The sequence below is a fragment of the Dinoponera quadriceps genome, unplaced genomic scaffold, assembly GCF_001313825.1.
Source record: "Dinoponera quadriceps isolate SergipeBrazil2010 unplaced genomic scaffold, ASM131382v1 scaffold4585, whole genome shotgun sequence".
In the NCBI taxonomy this organism is placed as follows: Eukaryota; Metazoa; Arthropoda; class Insecta; order Hymenoptera; family Formicidae; genus Dinoponera; species Dinoponera quadriceps.
Genome location: NW_014559030.1, coordinates 951,489 through 973,534, shown reverse-complemented (window position 1 = coordinate 973,534; position 22,046 = coordinate 951,489). Strand labels below are relative to the sequence as shown.

Genomic DNA, 22,046 nt, shown 5'->3' with positions numbered 1-22,046 from the left:
CGGCTGACACGAAATTGGAACGGTTGCGGCGCACTAGTCGGAGCGTAAATAAAAAAAAGGAAGAAAATAAAAGAAAAAGAGAGAAAAAGTTCCCACGTACCTTCTGATTGGTGGCATTAATAGCTTCCAAGGTCTTCAGCTTCTCGATCTCATCCGCCGATTCTTTCTCCGACGTGGACGACTTTTTGGTGGGTGCCGCCGCCGGCTCCACTAACGTGAATCCTAGATCCACGTCCTGCTTCCAGAGAACCTCGATCAGGTCCATATCCTGAAATCAAACACGCGCAACGGCGCGATATTATTGGAATGAATGTCGCACGTAATCGCGGTCTCGATTCAATTTGTTTCTATGCCGCGGTACGAGAAATATTTCACTACCGCGATAATTGACACAAGGGTGATAATGGCCTCCATTATTTCGCGCCATTACAGCTAAAAGTAAGTAACGCTCGTAGTTCTCTCAAATAGGAGCTATACATTGTAGAACTCTTCGTTGTATTATCTGTTTGTACGAGCGAAAGAGCGGACAAGGCATGCGGGCTTCACTTTAAATGCAAATCGAAGGGATGCAAATATACGGGTGCAGGCTTTTCCGTCGTTCTTCTATGTCGGTGTTTAATTCTCTCGTAATTAAACTTATATCACCTTTTTAGCCGTGTTTGCGCTTCTCTAACCGCAAAGCGGCGTATACTCTTTGTAATGCATAACGCTCTTATCAGGCGTACTTACAAGATCAACTTTCTGTCAGGCTCGGTCGATTAAACAAAGCAGACGCTTTAAAAATAATGAGATACACGCACATCAAAGCCCTGCGTGTTTAACTTTCATCGTTAGATCGTAATAGGTCGCCCTGAAAGATCATTTTAATATCAATTTGATCGATCGGTGTCCGTTGTATCCGTTGATCCACCGGCCAATTTTACAATACCATCGCGACTTAATTTGATATTTTGCATAAAGTAATCGCAATGACGCCATCAACTTCTCTCTTACCCTGCCGCCCTTCCTCTCTCTCTCTCTCTCTCTCTCTCTCTCTTCTAAAAGTCTCACGATTAATATCCGTTGCTTCCACAACGAAGCGCCCCGCGTGCGCGGCTCCTTCGTTTATGTTTATTTTACATAAGTTAATAACATCTGGCCTCGATCGCCGTTCAGGACCAGTCTCGATCTTCGAGATTCATTTTTGTTGCGTCTCGGATGTCCCTCGCAGGGAGTCCCATCGACGAGTGTGTACAAAAGTGCATGATTAATGATGGCCGAGTATCGATGCATCTCGAAATGGAGGAGATCGAAGAAAGGACCCGGGAGAAGGGACCAATCACATGACGGGGCACAATCCTCGGGGCAGCTGCCCCGTGGGTTTTAATCGAGCCAATTTCGCCGAGTTCGTACTGAGCCTCGTTAACCAATCTACGGATTTTCCTCGCTAATCTGAAGCCTACCGTATTCGCCGCGCTACGTGAAATGTGATTAACATGTTCTGGGAGAGGAGAGGCCGACTTGCGCGCATCGGTTCTCTTGTATCTAAGTACCGTGAGAAAATTATTGATCTTAAAAGAAAAAAAAAAAAAACGTCAGTTTACGACACATCTGACAATAGCGCAGGCGCGTTGCGATAACTTATTCATTTCGTCTTCTTCGGGGCTACTCTCTCTCTCTCTCTCTCTCTTTTTTATTTAACTTGAGCGCTTTTTAGTACTAATGGTTATTACACACGCCTGTCATTACTCTAGTATTATGCCTGCCATTATATTTTAGTTTCACGAGTGTTGAATCACCTTAGTTTTATATAATTGCTTATAATATGTTATTTTTTTGTTCTTTGTTGGTCCACTGAGTTTTTCGATCGTTCATTCGTAAGTCGCGGGTCTCCCGCATGAGTGATACTTTTCTATCTTTGTTTTATTGTTTTTTTTATTTTCTGTTCAATTGAGACGCTGAGTACAGCTGTTTTATTGTTTCTGTAAATCGTAAATTCAAAGAACATTACCCCAGAGTACAAATACATTCTATACAGAGAAAATATCGTAGTAAAAATCACCACAAAATTCAGTAATGTTGGACTATATCGAAATTATAATTGAAATTATCACGCATGTTGCAGTCTTTAATGATGTACTTCATTATTCGCATTACTAAAGATTACAATACACAATTTCACTCGTGATTTCTCTACGGTCCAACGTAACAAAATTTCACGTTAATATTTATCACTGATATTTTCTCGGTGTACTCTCTCTTTCCCTCCCTCTCACAATACACGAGATTACTCTTATCACGCAAATTACAACGTTACGATTCGAATGAGAACGCATTAATACCTTGGTGAACTGAAATTACTTCTGTTCTCACTCGGACGGGCCTCGGTATTAAACACACTTACCGGCGATATGCCGACAGCGATATCGCCGCTTGACAAGCGTAGGAAAGAAAACGAGCGCGCTATCTCCAACGAGCAGAAAATCGAGTAATTTAGTATGAACAGAAATTGCGCCTTTATCGAGAACGTACCAGCATCGGCTTACACGCGCATCGCCTACTCATCGTTTCAGCACGTTTCCCCGTTCGCCGATAAACCGCCGCCGGAGCGTAACGCTCGGCCGAACCGCCATGTTTGCGGATTAAGTGGCTAGCGGGACATACGCGCGCGTCTTCGGTCCGAACGATAGACCTTCCGCGCGCGGTATTTCCGCGTCAATTACAGCCGGCGGACACGTGTTTAGGGGCTCTCCCGACTATTTTCTATTGTATTCATCTACTCGTTACGCCGGTTCTCACGTGGCGGCAACACCACGATGCGCCGATACTTGAAACTGTAGCAATAGTTTTCGCTTCGTCAGCCATGCACGTAGGTTAAACGTTGCTTGATTCTTGTCGAAGCGTCGGCGAGAGACAGGAAACTCCGCCGTATTCACGACGCTGGCAGCTAAGTGCGCGACGTCGTCGTCTACGACGAGGAAGCGGCGCGCGCGACTCTCCTCGGCCATTCTTTTCTCTCCGCCTTTTTGTTTTTTTGAAAACGAGAGAAGGGGACGAGGCTCTCCGCGCGTAATGCCTGAATAGACAATTGAATCAGGAAGCGATTTGATTCCCGGCGGACAACGCGCGCCAACTCGATCGCGGCTCCTCCCGCTCAAGTGCCTCGGTCCCTTCGTTCCCTTCGCGGAATCGCTCCTTTCTTTTTCGTCGAGGTCGACGGACGGGAATTGCGTGAAATCCCGAGGGAGCGAAGGGATCAAGACGCCGAGTGGTCGGCCGAGAAGTACAAAAGCTCGCGGCGCGAATGTATCTTCAGCGTTCATTCAAACCAATGCCCACAGTTCGGAATTCCCAGCGCGTTCCCCCGCGTATTCTCGATAACGTTCTACGCGATGAATAAATAAGCGTTTACAGGACGAAGGTTATTCGCGCGCTCGATTCGCGGAGAGAAAGCGCCGGCGTGTGATTTCCCCGATCGAGCGAGATATCTCCGACCCACCCATCACCACGCCCGCGTTCCTAATTAATCAGGGGGCCCGGCTGCTTTTGTCGACGTTGCCCCAAAGACAAAGAGGCCGCGCCGCCATTAATCTCTCGCGGTATCGTTATCGGCGATCGCGAATTTGTACCGCGCGCGGAGGGATGTAACGGATACGATTCCGCGCGCGCGTTCGCGGGCGTAGCTTTGTAAATTACTTCGCCGACCGTGTAATTCGATGCGGCGAGAATCGGGAGAGGGAGAGACACGGTGTGGGTGTGCATATGACGTCGGCCATGTTGGAGAGACACAGCGGGATATCCGCCGCGCCCACAGCTGGGTTATCTCTCCCGCTCGAGGTTTTGTGCGGCGCAGCGCCGCGCCGCGATGCACTCGCCCGGGGCCCGATATCGACGCCCTCGATTTCTATTCGATTTACACCGGTGGGTCGGACGCGCGAGGTCCTGAAAAAGAACTATTCCGCTCGGGGACGAGCTCTCCTCCTCGCGAGGTGACGGCTCGATCGCGCGCGCGGTGAGCTTTTAAAAGGGAAAAGATAAAAGGGAAAGTCACACGGGGGTAATCCCCGAGGTGACATTCGTCGCGTATCGGTACTTGAATTACGCAATTCCCGATCCGTATCGGGCCTCCGGCTGATATAATCAAGAGATCGGCTGCGTTATCAGCGATTATGCGAGATCTCCGAGAGAGCTCACGGAGCTGGCCTGATATCGTTCGAGAGCGATGGATACGCGGGAATTCCGAGAGTCGCGCGCGCGGACGTTCCGATCGGAGGAACCCGGTGAGAGATGTCGAGTCGCCGGCGCGAAACGAGCATGCAAAGGCGGAAAGGTGTATCTGAGGATCAGTAATTACACGAGGCGGGCTGGTAATGGTCGACCATCGTTTATCTAGCATCGCTCCTCTCTCCGATCGAGTCGGATATGTCGCGGATGGGTTTGGAGAAGCGGCGGGCGAAACGTCGAACGTCGTCAATCGTATCTGCCGCGGGTGATCTCGCTGAAAAGCGATTGTTTCCGCGTCCGGCGATAGCAGGTGCTACCCCCGTTATTCCCGCGGATATCCCGGCGAACAACGCGGTCGAGCCAAAGCGCCGAAACCGTACCGTTTTTCGGCTTTTCAACTCCGAAGCTCCGTGTGTCGAAGGTGTGAAATTACAATGTTTTTACACGAATTTTCTCAGAGAGTCTATCGAAAGGGCGGTGTTCCTTGAAAAACGGCCGTTCTCAGGTTTTTCTCCGACTTCGGTTCTTGTGTGCTTCTTGTCTATCGCGTGTATTAGATCGTTTTAACGAACATTGATACGTGTGACCGTACGGCGACGTATTTGCGCGCAAGGTGTGCTCAGTGAAGAACGCCGCGAGCTTTTCTTTTCAATTGATTTCGAAACGGTGGAAAATTCGTAGATTACCTTCGTATTGAACTCGCTCGCCCAACGTGTTAGTCGTCGATCATTTATCGGGGGAAACCGCTATGGATTGGAGATATGTCCTCATTACTATTCATCGACCGTATGCGTTATCCTTCTTTCTGATTCCTTCTTGAACGAAAATCTTAGCCTTATAAGGGCTGCTGCCAGTTTCTAGTTCTCGTTCGTCGAAGAGAATAAAGCACTCTGCCCGTGGCTAAATCCGGAATTGAGCGGTTTCTCACTCCCTATATTTAATATTACGTCGCGGTGCACTCACGCGTGCGCGTTTAACAGCTTACACGAAGCGTTTCGGCTTCTTCCCCCTCAGCTTCGAGCTAATAATAAGTAGAGCCTGACGGGAGATTTCGCGTTGCTTGTGCACCTGAAAAGCGGCGCAATTAAAGTAAAATCAACCGTCGCTGAGAGCGGATGATTGAGCGTCTCTGGAAGTACGATCGGTCTGTTTCGCTGTTTGGCCAATCGTGGCAACGGCTGAGAGCGCTCGCAAAAAATATCGCCACCGAATTGGCGTAATGAGCAGTACAATGATCTACAAGCGCGCGCGCGCGCGCAAGCCGCTCTTCGCGCGGAGGTTTCTTCGTCAAACACAAACCCCGCTGTCGTCGAAACGTGACGATGCGGCTTTCTGCTTTTCGTGCGCACTTGTCCTAATCCGCGCACGCTCCTCTCCCGAAAAACTGTTCGGCCGATCAACGGCATCGCCGGCGTTAATTGTCCTCTCATTTTGCGCTGGAATTTTTCACCACGCAGACACGTCCGTAAATTCGCCCGTTTCTTCGCTTCTTCCGCAAATCATACTCCTCGCGTCGCTCAATTACCAAGATTATCGGCAACGCATGCACAGTTATTAAATATAGCATTGAAGCAGCCGGTTAATTGTAACGTAAGGAGAAAAATGTCTGCTACTTGAAAAGACAGCCGATCACGCAAATACGCGTGTACGTGACGAACAAAAAATACTGCAGCAAATAAAATTATACGAATCGTTTTAGCGCGGTCTCTTAATTAATCAGTCGTGATAATCCGTTGGTTGTTATACAGAGCGATGTAGAAGTTGAACAGTACGGCATATATGCGGGTTTTTACGAATTAATTTGCCACAATTGCCTTTGGCTTTCTACCTGTGGTGTTCGTTCATTGAATACCTCGTAGTATTCACAGGATGCTCTCGTGAACAGTGTACCTGTCGGGATGTACCTGACTGTGAACGATAAATAAGCTTAATGGTGGCTCTACCGTTAGGCTGCCCAAAGTATTATCCTCAATTTTCACGCCACCCTTTCGTTCCAGCGGTACGATGTACCGGCACGTTGCCAATTTCTTCCTAGAGAAGAGGAAAACTTCTACACATCCTCTTCTTAGCTGCGATAAGGCATGACGATTGTACATCCGAGGAAAAGAAATACATAAATAAGCGGTAAAAATTAAATAATTTGTCCACTCTGTTTTGCTTATCGTCGCTTCGGCGAAAATTTACTCCGAGGCGAAAATTCGATGCTGAGAACCTATTCAAGTTCCGTGAATGAATGAACGGTCTCGTTTGCGGGTTCACAGCACACTACTGAACGACACGCGAGTGAATTCTTTACGAGCTACGAGCAGCTTCGCACGGGTCCTTTCGTCTTGCTCGTAAACAAATGACCGGTCCGCTGCTGGAAATCAGGGAAGCGAAGCGAATGGCCTTTCACAAATCCCGGGCCCCGAGTTCATAAATTTCCTAGTATTTATGTATTAGCCGCTTCGGGACACCTTGCGGTCAACCGAGGTAGATACCGATCACCAATGACACCTACGGAGCGGTCTTCCCTTTATTTTCTTTTCTTCGACCGCGAAAGGATTGCGCAAAAATCGTTTGCTTTCTCAATTATTTACTTGATCCGAAGAAATTCGCCGAACGACCGAAAGAAAAGCAGTTTAACATTAAGTTGCGAATAAAAGATGCATCGAACATGGGGAAATGAATCGAAGAATCTCGATCCTTCAACTAGAAGCGGGATCGCTTGTGAGATCGTTTATCTCGTGGAAAATGAACACAAAGGAAATTCTTTTGATAGATTTTTCCTGCGAAGTAACTTAATTTTCGCCCGACTAAAAGTGGCTTGTTCGGCTTTCCGCGTATCTTTCGATTATTATATTAAGAATTCGCTGCTCACGCGGATATCAATACTCTGTATTGATTGAAGCATAAGTCTCAATCGGATGAATAAAATTCTCCTCGTCTTTCAAATTACGAAGTAGGCGCAAAGGATAAAACATTAATTTCCTGGTTTTAATTAGTGCGTTGTGCATGCAGCCGCACAGTAATGGCGGCCGAGCCTTCGGTCAAGGCGGGGATAAAGGGGAGGCGAGGCTAAAGGGGAATTTGATTAATGATCCTGTAGGACCTGGGATGGGGGGAGAGGGAGGAAGCGTATCCTAGGGGACGCCTGTCTTGCCGCGAAGCAACGATCGGTCTACCGAAACGTAACTCGAAGGTACACAGCCCCGATATTTTCGGATGTATAAAATACAGTCCGATGGAAAATATATTGTTTCCCTTACTCCTGAATTATTAAGGAACAACGTAGTTTTTCTATCGAAGTGATTACTTTCTAACTGGACGACAGAGAACTTACTGAAATAAGAATGTGAAGCCAATCAATGCAATCGATGCTCGAAATTTTGGCTCTTATGTTAAACTTTTAATTTTACAACATAATAGAAACTGAGATAGCAAAATAGGTTCAATTTCAATAATACAAGCCCTAATGATTTATTTTGATGATGTCTTAAACTTCTATTTTCGCTGTTTCAGCGTCAAGTTAGGGTTGTTGAAGGTAGCATGAAAATTCGATCTGTAGAATTAAAAGTTCAAGAGAGAAATTTTAAATTGTCAGTATGATAAAAAGGTTTTTATTAGGTTTTTATCAGTCTAATTTAGACGCAAACTATCTTGAAGAGTGTCAGCATCGAGATTTCAGTTATATGATTCAGTGAAATTAATTACAGTAAATTTACACAGTATGTCAGTGCAAGCAATTATTAGCCAACGTTACGTAACGAGCAACTGAAAGAACTGGGAAAGCGAGGGAGATTTAATTACGGCGAAAGTTTTCCGACGCAAGGGTGAAACTTAACATCAGTCATCGGGGTGCCCTGTCGGAGGACCTTCTCGAAAGGGAGAGCCGACTTCGGAATTAACCGTCGAGGAATCGTAATCTCCTTTCTCCGGCGATCAATGTAATACTCCACATCGCAATGGCAACCTTCGGCGACGCGTGAGCAAATATTTATTTGACCGAATAGCCAAAAGCAATCATACCGGCCGCGAATACACGTGATCCGCCGACACCGAAGAAAACTACTTCACGCATCGCCAACCTCCTCCGCTGCTGATGAAAAAAGGAACAACAAAGACGCATTATAGGATGGAACGAGAGCGGATTGTCACGAGGGATATCGGACATATTCGCTTGCGAGTGATTGACAAATGGACTGTTTGCAATCACCCGGAAAACGTCTAGAAATTTCCACATTAATATCCTTTCAAATATCAAAGCTACTCACGCGTTGATAGTAAACATTATCGGCAGCTTAATCGCGGATGAAAAATTTTTTTCCAACGTCTAATCACGCGAGTTGATTAGAGTTTTGCCGGTAAACCAGTTAGACTGTCTCGCGAATGGATAGTACGGACCACTAAATTATTTCCTATCTGATTTCGATAATAAAATGGTCAAGACGCAAATCAAAGCGAATCAAGACGGCGATGACATATTTAGATCATTAAATACAACTTACACCTGTAATAAAGTGCTACGAATTCGTGACCGGACGTTCACTTCACTCCGAATCTCTTTCTCTGTAATTAAACGTACTTTTGCAACGGCGCGGAAAAAATATATATGTAAATGAAATTTTCATTTACATATATATTTCAATGCGTCTCGCGTGCCTCGACTGTCTCTAATACGCGCGGCCGAAACATTATCGTCTCGAGCGAACTAACGAATAACAAATCGCCCCCCTTCCGCCCTCTTTAGCGCTCGCGTGAGCACTGAAATGCGATCATTTGCATCATAATCAAGACCTGCCGCGGCCACGTTATTTTCTTCTTTCGCGCGAAACGGAAAAAGAAACGCGAACGTAAGATCTGAGCGGGCAGGACTGGGTGGAAAGGAGACGAAGGACGCGGGGCTACGGCGAGAGGGGGGGCATGAAAAATAGTTCCGGCGCTATCGGTGCAGCCAAAGCACCCCCTATCTCGTGTCCCATCGACGTATCATCAATGTAATTCGTATAATGTATCCACGCAACTCCGGACGGGGAGTCCGCCAGGACTGCGAGGGAGGAGGAACGAGAGGGGGAGGGGGACTGCGACGGGAGGAAGGGAGAAAAGAGGGGGGAGGAAGGGAGACGCGTATTTATGTTGTGGGATATATCGCGGAGATACNGGGGGGGGTGGAGGAAGAGAGGAGATGGGAAGAGGGAGGGGGGCGGTGCGTGTACAAAGGGAACGCCGACGGTGCCCTCACGATCGTTCACCCCGGGACAGGGGCGTACACTCTCCCTCCTCAACCCCGTAGCCGGCGCGATCATGCGGCTGCGGCGCGATGCCAGGCCCGCGCCCGTCGTATTTTGCATTCGTCGCTTTTTGCGCGCGTATCTCCGAAAAGAGAGCGCGGCACTCGCCGGCTGCTGCGTGCTCGTATATCGGCCGGCGATATTCGGACACGAGCGAAGGCAAAAAACGCAAAGAGCCGGGGGACTTGAAAGAGTCGAAAAGGAGGCGAGAAGCACCTTCGGCGGCTAGGATACGCGACTCTCAGCGCGCGTGTTCGTCGCTAAAGCGGTTTCCCGAGCGAGCGAAAGAGAGAGAGAGAGAGAGTGAGAGAGAACGGGCGAAACGGGCGATATCGATTTTGAGGCGAGCGAAACTCCACGTCCGATGATTATTTTAATCGTGCAACACGCGCCGTGTTTTCGGTATAAGCTCGCCGACCATCCCGCGGGCGATAATCAAATTTCGGCGTAGAATTGCGATCGTAGATTACGAAAGTTGTTATGGCCGGCGTGGAAATTATCGCGGAAATTAATCCGCTATATTGGTATCGATCGCGATACTCAATACGACACACGTTCCACACCCAGAAGAGCTATGAATATATATTTCTTTAGCTTTTTGCGTACACACGGGGAGTGTGAAAAGAAACGTACGTATATAACGAACCGCGCGCGCACGACCGAGTTAATAGATGCGAAGTTAATAAACGTGGCCGCGCGTTAAACTTAGATTAGAAAAGCGTCATTTGTCAAAGGTGATTTGAGATAAATCGTCTTTCGAGATTAATAGGAAAACTCGTTAGGTATGCGTAACTTGTCCGCGTATATCGCGTACACAATTATGACGCGTGATCCATTATAAAATGTTGCGTAATGCCGCTTATCAGGCGGTCGGAACGAGAATACACGACACTTTCGCGCACTATTAGATAATAACACGCCGGTGACCTGTCGACATTGTATCACGTTGCCGCACCGTTCAGATTAACTCGTAATCCATTTGCGTAAAACCGAAGAAAAAAAAACGGAAACACTTCCAAACATGTTTCCAGAGTGTATAATTAGGAAAAAATGTAAATACATCGTTAAACCGCTCGCGCTTAATGCGATCTATTTTTTGTCCGCGACGGTGGTACTTGCGATACCGTGGTTAATGAATCATTAGTGAATCGTCGGTTGTTCTGATTATTATGCCGCGATTTGAAGAGTCATTTCGCGAATCTCGCCACGCGCGAAGAGTTGAATCGTCCGTAAGGGTGCAGAAAGTAACGGCCCGGGTATCGCGTAGCACGCACAGCCGCGTTGAGTATTTCGATCCGCCATATTATCGGCGAATGCGCTCCTTCTCTCTCTCTCCCTCTCTCTCGTCTAGGTTTCACGTCGACGTCGAGACAAACGGGATTCGAGGACGATCTAAGAAGCAGAGGACGAAGAAGAAGAATAAGAGGAGGTGAAGGAGGAGGAGGGAGAAGAAGAAGAAGAACGCCCAGCCTAGAACAGAGACTAGTTTGAAGAAGATCATTTATCACACGCGTATCCTTGCGCGATCCAGACGCGACCGACCTTTCGTTTTACCAGAAAAATCCTTATCTTCATCCCCCGGGAGCTTTTCCTGCGCGCGTGCCTTATCTGCCATGCGCGCGGTATAAGCCGAAGAAAGAGCGGAACCAATCTCGGTCATCGTCGCAAGAACATGAACCGGACCATTTTCTTTTTGCCTTCCGCCCCTTTCGTTCGATCGCGGCCATTGAATCAACATGTGCTCCTTTATTTCTCCTTGCATTTCCTCGCGCCGCGTTGGATTCGTTTCCCGACCCGATAATTGGTATTATCGGGCCGCGCGAATTGAACTAGTTTGTTATCGCGGATCGCGCGACGGGACGGACCGGTCTCGACGAGCGGCCGAGCGGAAAAAATGACCGGAAGCTTTATGAAAACTGGAAGATCGATGGTGCTCGCGTGCTTCTCTTTACGCTCTCGCATCAACGTGCTCCTGCGCTATTTCTATGTCGAGCCGATCGAGCCGGGAGAAGCGTCGAACGGAACCCGCTTCGCCTTCCAATTTAATGGCGTAACAAACATAAATAAAGTCGCTTAATTACGCCGGTAGAACGCCGCGAGAGCGAGCAAGAAACCATGTATCGAACTGCCCCGCACAGAGAGAGATTACCGTGCGATTTTTCTGAATATATTTACGGTTCACCGTGGCGAAATGAAAAAGCTAAACGCCTTCGAGCGCGACTCATAAATGGTGATCAATTAAACGCGTTACTAAATCGCCTTCCTCATTCCAAGTATCTCCGGATAATCTGAGTAAAGATTATCTGTGTAAAATATGCTTAGATGTGGGGAGAGGGGGAAGAGAGCGCCGACACGAGACTTGGTTGTGTTTGGACTGTAATTTAAATATCTCTCCACAACTACAAGATTGTTATAATTGTCGGATAATTTCTATCTCGAAGCGGTATGATTTTTTCCATTGTTACATCGTATTCCACAGGATAATGTGAAAATACAAAACATCGCATTCATAATTTACGACGGTTTGCCTCGAAGGCAGAAAACAATGTCGCCTCGCCGTTTTTACATCTCGACTCCGCTTTTCGAACAATAACAGTTACGCTTCGATAGGATGCAACCACGCGGACAAATTCTCCGCCAAAAGGCGCGCCTGATTTGCTTGACGTAGGCTGGAGAAAAATGGCGTCCGCCGCTAAACCGACGGTGGCGATGGGTCCTGAATTTTTTCGAGATACCGCGCGATTGGTTCGAACCTTATAATTACGCTCGGAAGGAAACCGGTCTCGTCGAGCCTGGCGATTTCACGATGAACGCCTTCGGACGGCAGCAGCCATTAATGCAAATAAGGTCCCAGAAGGCGCGATCGAAACTAATCACTGGATTTGAATGATCACCTTGAACGCATTTCCCGGCGATAATTGTTCGGTATTTACTCGAGTCTTGCGTTTCTGCAGTTATTATTAAACGCAATGTTATCCTTTGCGTGTAAAGCGCCTCGTAAAATTGCGCGATAAATTATCCCATTATAAATACTCGTTCTTACCTGACAATTATTATAATGACACTTGAACCTGATAAATATCGTATTTATTGAAACGCGAATGTTTCCGATACACGCGATACATTAACGTCTCGGAAAATTGCGCGAGTAATAATCCCCCACCTCTGTAAATTTTCATCCTCACGATTACTATAACTGCGCACGATGTCTCATGTTACGCCGGTCGCAGAGTTTTTCGGGAAATATTCGCGTAAGTTATAACGTCGGCAGATGGCACCGTACTTTGACCAGCCGCACGGTTTCTGTGAGAATCATTCGTACCTACAACCGCGGTCTATGCGATGCGCGTCCGTATGGAGAAGATGCAATTCACGATGTAATCTCCGGGGAACGGGCATCGATCACACGGTGATCTTCTCCGACGTCAAAATATTTTCAAAGACGGCCCGCGCGCGACGGGAGCCTGGAAATCGTTCGATCCAACGGGATCGCGCTCTGAGCCGCGAGGCCTACCTCTCCGGGGTGAAAAATGCGAAAAAGAAAAAAATCGTTCAAGAAAGCCCTTCTCAGGGGAGACATCGTTCTCGGCGCGCCCGTGATATTCATTTCGATACAGATTTCATGAAGCGGAAGGGACGCCCTTGTCTACGCCGTAGCCGCGATGTTCTCTCGCGTGTATCGCTTGTGCTTTTCAAAGCGACAAACTAATTACTAATCTTCGAAACGATGCGAGCGAGCATAAAGTCGATCTCTCTCGAGCTGCAATCGATGCGAAATCAAATACGACGGAGATCGCACTCCGTAATGATATCAATAATAACCGTGACGGTAATGAACCTTGCTCGCTCGCACCGTGAAATTCGTACCAGCGAGGCTGATTAATCGATTATAAAACGCTCGCGGGGATGTGCGGGGATGTTGCGTGAAATAAACAGGATCGGGCGGAATACAGGTGGAAATCAATCGGCCGAGAGCTGCGTAATAATAATATGCAAACTTCTTCGGTTCTTCCGGACTGCGCGATGTGAATTGCAGATGACGTTACCGAGATGCATTGTCGGAAGGTGGGGAAGTAAAAACGTCCTGCCGGAGGAGCTAAAAAGCCTCTCCGACCGTCGAAGAGCTTAGCTTTCGCTCTTTGCGCGGGCACGGAGTTCATCGACGACGCACCTGCAGTCCCGGGGTAGTGGCCGGCTTTTTATCCGGCCGCGGGGGTACATAGAAAAGGCACAGAGCTCGGGAAAGGGCTGAAGAGGCGCTTGACAAATGAAGAGGACGGCGTCCCTTTGAGTCCGATGGCTATGAAAGGAACGTCCGACACGAACCGAGCGAACATCGTGGCGGCGGCGTACACTTTGTTTAGCGCGGAACGCGCGTAGAGCGCCGATTATATACATAAGAAAAAATAAAAAGAAGAGAAAGGAGGGGAAGAACAAAAAAATGTTAACGAGCCGGATGCAGTCGACGGCAGGAAGGTTAAGGCGAGTCTTGAATCCGGCCGGAGAGCTCGATAGGTCGACAGGTCGAAGGAATCGGACGAACGGTCGGATGGACGGGCGGACAAACGGACAGACGGATCGGCGGAAAGAGACACCGCTGCGTCAGCCCGATAAAATCTCGGATATCGTGGCTCGTGTATCATTACGCGTCGCACGAGCGTGCTTTTACGCGGCACTGTCTCCGTCGCGGTCGTCACGATAATTACCGGACGATCATTGCCAGTGTCTCTGCCGTTAATGAGTCGGTAAAGACTCATCGCTGTCTCACGCGCGTCGTTCACGCTTCTGCGCTTGAAGATGTCCGGTCCGAGCGCGAAGGAAGTTCGCGAACGCGCCAGCCGCACATCGCGAGAGTGATCGCGTGAAGACAGCCGTCCAACTTTGGAAATTTATCAGTGTTGCCAGCTTAGCCTATTTCCCGTCCCATTTTTCGTGTGTTTCGATGTTAACCAGAGTGCGAAAAAACCATGTTTTTCAGTTAACTTTCGTTTTAATCTTGTCTTCCGGATTATTTGAAAATTGATAGGGCGGATTATCTTTTCTGAAATAAGCTTCTTTTTTTCAAATTAAATTTTAATTAGATCCCACTATGGATGTGATATTCATAGTAGATATATATAAATGTGTGTGTTTCGTCTTTTATTCCCACTCACACATAGAACGTACACATCTACTGTTTTCGGCTGATTTCTGGCTTATTTTAGAGAGGCGTTTTACGGATTAAAAAATTGTTCGATTTGGCAACTCGGAGAGATTGAGCAACGTGACTGTGGTCGATTTTGGGATCGACGTTGTAAGGAAAATTTGGCAGCAGTCGCGTCGGTTCCCGTGTCCGACGTCAGACGTTCGACCGAGGTTTCGTATTTTGAAGCGTTGTATTTTCGGAAGCGCGAAGTGAGGGATGGAGTGCAAATTGCGCGGAAACATCAGCGCGGATGAACGCAGGGAAGGGGCGATTTGTATTCCTCCCTGATGGAATTACACGTGGGAGAGATAAATACGACGATTCGATTGCGCCCTGCCACTACGCCCCTGCCTTTCTCCGGGACGCTCGATGCTTTCACATGGACCTCCACCTAGTATCATTAGTCATTGCGGCAACATTTCTCCGAGCCTTTCCGAAAGGGGACACACACAAAACTATTCTGCCCACTTGCTCCGCGGTAGAAAACGGCGGAGGTGTTTATGGTAATCTTGGCGGGCCGCCTATGGTGTCCCGTCGTTACGATCATTTTTCAATTATTTCGGTATTTGTAGCGGGGACTCGTCAAAAAATGAACGATCGGCTTCTCATGCCTTTGTACATCACGTCTGTCCGCGTTAACGTTAACCTTCCGACAAAAAGACGCGGCTATCTTGCGTCGATCGGTCTGTGAATTCCAAAGGAGCTCTACCGTTCTTTCTCTCTCTCTACCTATTACAAACTATCGGAAAAGCGTATACTTTCTCCACGAAACGACAACCGTGAAAATTTGGAGGAAGAAAAAAAACTGCACGGAGACTGAATGTCACGCACAGAGCAAATACGGAAAATTAATGAATAATCTAATCGTCCACGAGGAGACTCCCTTGAGCAAACGGCACCAGCATCAGCGCAGAAGACGCGCGAAAAAAAATTGCGATAACTATTATCACGAACCGAACTCTAATTGAATATTAACAACCTGCTCAGACAGACGCGTTTTTACCTCGGCTTCCAGCGAGACCTATCATCGTAACATCGCGACGCTTCATTGGCAACAACGGTTTCCCTTGTCGGACAATGATGCATTATGGAAAACAATCGCTATTACCTATATATCTGTGCACGTGTAAATAGGGATTATCGCGGCGCTACGTCGATGAGACGCACGCGCGCGAAGGCATCGTAAGTTTTCAACGTCCGCGTGGAGAACGAGGCTTGACACATTGACAAGAGCGCGATACGAGACCACCTCCGTTACAGCCGAGATGTGTATCTCGTCCCGTCTGTTATCTCGGGGCTACCACAATTTGTCAAGCCGAATCGGATTGACCTGAGAANGGGGGGGGGGGGTGGAGCCTGATCGACAGGTAGGAGACAATCCTGGATTCCTCCGCGCGGAACCCGAAAGTCGTCTCCGCCGAACGAAAGCGCGTTCATTCGCGGCAAAATCGACCGACGATCGAAGGGCGTCGAGTTTTACCGCGCATCGGGCATTTCCGATGGGGTTTGTGGGAGAGAAAAAAAATAGGGGAATGCAAATGCAGGGATCTGCATTAACGTCCCCGCAGAACTCTGCCGCCATCTGGAAACGTTCGCGCGAAGAGCGAGCGCGCGGCGAAAGTTTCGGCGAGATATCGACTACTCGTAAATCAGCGGGGAGAACGCACTTGGAAGATAACGCGTCGGGACGCAAGAGATCCCGAATGATAAGGGGAAATGACAGCATTGTCAATTAAAAATCGGCGAGTTAATGACGGAGACAGCCGCGTTTGCGTTCGTAAATGAGCGAATTTTATACGACTCGACATCGACGGCGAAAAAGAGAGAGAGATAAGAAATTTCCGTAAATGCGATTCGACGCACGGACGAAGGATGGCTGCGTTGCAAAAGGTCGCATTTCTTTTTTTTTTTAATTCCCTAAAAATCGCACAACGCCGATAACACGCGTATTCAGCGCGTACATCAATCTCCGCGATAATATTTTTCGCATAGAACAGAACTGCCAATTGCACTCGGCCGGAGATACGCGATAAGCATATTAACACATTGCGTACGGCACTCTACTCGCTCAACACGCTTCCAGGGCATTCATTTATTCGCTAACCATTTGTTTCGAGAATGCGCGAGACTTCGTTACCCTGGTAACGTAACAAGAAAATCTATTTTTAATTCCTTAACTCATCGATTAAGTCGAGGAAACCTGAAAACGAGATATCTCGTCGCCCGGCCACAACGTTCGGCTTACTAAAAACGAGATTTCTCGTCACCCGTACGCAATGTGTTAATATTGGATACGATGAACTTCCGATGCTGCGGAGTCATTGTTTATGACATAACACGGCACTCGCATCGATTGGAGGAAAAAAAAAGAAGATACGCGTGTAAAAGTATTAGCGTGCGATCGCTCATGTTTTCTTGACACTTAACGCGTCCTTTTCTCCTTGCGAAATATGATGCAACGTCGCAATATTAATTCATTTAGATATCAGTAACTGTTTCAATGAACGTTTCATTCTGTCTCGTGCGACACGATTAGTCGCGTTCGCTCGAAACGTCCGTGTTTTCATAGTAACTTCTTTTTATTACGCCTCTTCAATTATCGGACAGATGGATGCGCCTCGAGTCGCGCGTACAACCCGACAATTGAAATCTATAATATGCAGCAGCTTCGCCGGCTATCACAGCGAGAAGCGAATCGGAGAGCGAGGAATGAATTGCGGTGGTCTGTTTCTCGTGGAAAACATGTGAAAACTGCGTGCAACAATGTTCGTATAAATAAAGCCACGGTGAATCACCGTCAGTTAGTTGCAAGAATAGCTAACCGATAAAACCTGGTGCAAGAATAGCTAACCGGTAAAATCTGGGATTACAAATGCAAAGTTTCAGCGTGATAAAGGTAGCATAAATTCGCGAACTGATGATTTCCAAGGAAAGTTTCACAAGCACAAGTTGTGCGAAAACGGACGGGAATAATAACAGCGGTGTATCTCTCTCTCCTTTTCTCGTCACCGCGCGTAATTCGATCGAGCAACGATATAATTACCCGGTTATCGATATGTACTTACCAGCGACCCACATACATCGCATAAAGACCACGATACGGGGTAATTACACGTAAGTGCACGAGCGAACGGATACTTCCGTCGTAATAGTTCAAGTCCGATAACTGTACCGTCGGTGGTACATTTTTCCCCTCACGCGCAGAAAAGCACCGATTCAGGACTGGAAAACTTTCGAGTCGGGAGGCCCGACTTGTTGCTGCGAAGATCTGGTGTATACGTGCGCCATCTTGATCGACACGTGCCGGGTGAAGCAACATAAAATATTCTGCAAAATTCAACATCCGCTTTCACGTCAGATAAACCTTTATCGCGGCCAAGATAGAGCGCTTCGCGTTACCCGATTGCATGCCCAGCTTGTCTCACACGGAGACTGTTTGATATTCGGCGCTATTCGATAATCCAGATGTGTCATCCAATAATGTATAATAAGACGCAGACGTGACACGACGACGACTACGATTCCCATCGTCGAGTGTTGCATAACTGCAGGTGGCTGGACGTTTCGCTCGAAATTACACCGTTTCACCGGCACAACTTGCATCGCACGCCGTGATATCATATTGTAACTGAATTCCGTTATCGGCTGGTATTACCGAGAACGGTAATGAATCGCGCGAGGAGACTTTATCCTTTATCGAAGCTATCGCGGTTTTCGCGCCAAACGAGATTGCGCGCGCGCGCGCTCCGGCGCCAGTGCGGGATTTTATTCCGCGCACTGGAATTACCGGACGACGCATTCGTCCCTCCCTTTGTCATTCGAATTTCCTCTTTTCCTTCTCTTTTTTCTACGCGGCATCGATCACAAAAACCGTGCAATTTTCAACGTGCAATTTACGGCAGGCGCGGGGAGATCTCGCGAAAAGTTCCGAATTAATCCCCGAGAAATGGGGAGTCCCATTGATCATTCGTGCAGCAAGAAACTAGTCTTATCTTTCGTTATCGCTTTCATCGTTTGATTCAAGGTTCTCTTAATCAGCGAGCCAATGTCGTGAGTGCGTTCAGCACAGATTATCGTTACATGATTATTAATCCTCCGTGGGATTATTCGGTGATGAGTCCCACGCCTCCTCGGAGGGTCGCGTATATGATGTAACGTATAGGTGACGATGCCTCGTGCATCAAGAACAGGTCAGAAAATACAGAAAAGCCTCTCTTTCTCTCTCGTGCGGCTGGATACGCACCGTACTTAGCCAACGAGCGCTAAGTGTTTTCATGGAAATCGTGACGTCACGTGGGACGTCCATGTTGTAGCGAATTAACGATTCGAATCGTCGGTGAGAACATGTCCGACCGGTTATTCAACGTCATTCATCGCCGGGTACAAAAACGGTAGGCATTTGGGTTATTTCGTATGCCTGGCCGTACGAGGCGGTGTCGGGATCACGTGGGATATAAAGTGAAAAAGAGAGGAATACGCGCAACCCCGCGGCTACACATGCGACAGCTACCACCTCGTACACAATATTGGTTATCGATCGTGCGTGGATTATCACGTGGGCGGCGCGTTTCGCGATAAAGAGAGAGGTAGTTTCGAGAGAACGTCTCACTTGTTCGCCGCGAAACACCGAAACGATCGCCGAGAAATCCCCGCCGAGCGTGCCTCCCCCCCCTTCTACCCCCGGGGATTTCACCTGGCGCCTAATTACGAACTCGATCGTCGCCACCTGCTTCGTACGGTAGCGTCGGCCGATCGAAACGTAATCGCCGAGATTACTTTCTCCCGCGCTTGCCGATCCCGGTCGCGAGGTTACCGACGACAGTATCGTGGGACCTACCACGCGCGGCATCACCTCCAGGCTCATGTCGTCCCGTTGGGAATCCTCGACTGCCTGGGAGAAATCACCGACGGCCGTTTGCACAGACGCTTCTCCGCCAGCGCGGTACGTCACCGTTTATTTTCGGCGGACTTGAGACGACGTCTTTTCACCGTCGTCGTCGTCCGCGCAGGATCAACAGACGAATCTCTCTCTCTCTCTCTCTCTCTTTCTGCTCGACGTTTCTGTGTTTCGAATTAAGGTGGGCGCGTAACGTCACGTGGCACGGTAATGCAGCATTGGCGGAGAGAGCAGCGTGTTGTCGATCTTGCTGTCCGTTCGAGCGCGAATTTTCTATTCACTGTACTTCACCGTACTTCAGCAAAAGACGCGCACTAGAGTGACCCTCGGAGCGAAATCCGGCGCACTTTCCGCTGCGGGGGCAAAGTTAAACGGATTCAGAGTTAACGAGGAAGACGGGATTCTCACGCCGGCACACTCCCGTGGCGATTTATGCACTTGCGGTTGCGACACTGGCGATCGCGCGCGCGCTCGGCGGCGGCGGCGTCGTCGTCGGGGACGACGTAATCAACGGCGGATCGACGTACAACGTCCGACGAGGATAGATTGTTCCACGCGCGCGTCAGGAGATAACGATGAGTACGTTGTAAGCAACTGGCTCGCTCGCACTACCACCGTCGCGAAACGCGAACTTCGCCGCGAGTAAGATCGCGCTGACTGCGACCCGCCGCAGCGTTGATAGCTCTCGAAATCGCTCCGTCTCGCTCGCCCCGAGGTCAAAATAACGCCGGGATCGCGCGCAAAAGCGAGATAGCAATAATGTCCCGTGCGGCTGATAATTCGCGATGGCTCGAAAAAAAAAGGAAAAAAGAAAAGAGAGACGGAGATAAAAGTAATTCCCACGTACGCACTTCGCGTTGCACTATCAGCGGTCCCTCCGGCGACGGTCAAGTTCGATTGTAATTTAATGTTACTGTATATCTATTCATTAATTGTAAACTAATTAACGTGTGTGCGCGTGTGCTGGAGAAATCACTCGTTTTTTGTTGCGGCTGGTTGACGACAGACTGGTTAGGGTATCGTTAGTAGACGAAAATCGCCCACCTTACTCGCGACTTCTCAGAGACGTCGTGAAAGTATACGGAAGTTAGTCGGGCGAGAATTTCTCTGAAAATTAATACGGACTTATTTCTACGTCCCCTGCGAGAACCATTATTTTCTTGCGAATTTCCGATGGCAGAAGAAAATCGCTTCGCTGCCCTTCAATCACCGAGATACGTGTTTGCTTTTGCATACGCGTGCAAAGAAGACGCAATTGCATCATGCGGGGAGACTCGAGAACGGTAACCGGTGGAGATAAAATTTATTTGCACGCTTGTTCCGAACAACATCTCCCATCGCCTGCTTCATAATCAACATTATTTTTCTGATACACTCCGCGTATAATGTATTATCGTGTTTGAGAAACGTATTATCGTGCGACGAAGTTAAGATTGGTCGATTAACGGAAATCGAGAGCATATTATCGGCCGAATCAGAAGATGAGCCCGAAAAAAGAAATCGAGAAAGAAAGCAATGTTTGCAGACGTGACGTGCGCGTACGATACGTACACAAGCATGTGAATATGATTGCGAAATCAAGATTGTCGATTGCCTAGGTAATAGCGCCGCGTATGATAATTATCGCGAGCAACGGACATTTATTAGCGACGGAGACTGCTAAAAAAAAAAGCATATCATTTCCCGAGCACGTCTGAGCTCCTTTATATAGTTCCCTTATGTAATTTCATTTGCCATCGCGTTCAACAACGTGCAAAGGTGATATCGTACGTTACGTACCAACAACAATTGCGAGAAACGACGACAGTTTAAAACGTTAAATGATGTTAAGGCAAGAGGAGACGTGTAAGATCGTCCACACACGGAAGAAATCGAAAAAACTAGACAGTCGCTACGGCACTGTTTGTGCGGCAATACACTAACTTATGTCATAATAGCTTGTGCGCAATATTTGCAAAGGTGACTCACAAGTTAAACATCGAACCAGCTCTAAAAACTCTGTCAATTCAAGTAATTTATTGTCCGTCAGTTCTTTTACGCCGAATAATCTGTTTAACTATGTACCTGAGGAGAATTATTTGCTCAAGTAATATCAGACAGAGAGAAATCGTCCATTCTGCATTCAGGTTACATTTAATTTAATTCGATAGTGACAGCGGTACGAATTCGGATGTACTGTTTTATGGTTTGGCTCTCTCGTCACGATGTGAAATAACATTTTTAATTTTTTGCACTGGCGATAAATGAAAACGAAGAAGCGTAACTAAAGCGAGAATTTATCGTTGAATTTCTTACGTAGTATTTCCTTTGATATCAATCGATTATCAATGAATTGTGGAGGCAATTAATCTTAAAATAATACACTCCGTTCAAAAAGCTCTGCGAGTTTAAATATAAACGACGTAAGATACGAAGTCAATTTCGTAAATAAAAAAAAAAAGAAAAGAGAAGAAACAACGAGGATAAACATTTTATTTTACTCGTACGCAGT

At 47.7% G+C, this 22,046-nt stretch overlaps 1 protein-coding gene across 5 annotated transcripts in view; it reads right to left on the bottom strand.

The window, feature by feature from the left end:
• The window catches only part of LOC106750139 (segmentation protein cap'n'collar), a 119,948-nt gene that overhangs the window by 78,565 nt on the left and 19,337 nt on the right, over positions 1-22,046 (bottom strand). For 4 of the 5 annotated variants that reach the window (XM_014630251.1, XM_014630250.1, XM_014630249.1 and 1 more), the window contains exon 2: positions 101-268. In XM_014630251.1, the coding sequence (XP_014485737.1) occupies positions 101-268 (168 nt within the window). Of the gene's footprint in view, positions 1-100; positions 269-19,495; positions 20,165-22,046 lie in introns of those variants that run through there. The other variant, XM_014630253.1, reaches the window with a different exon arrangement.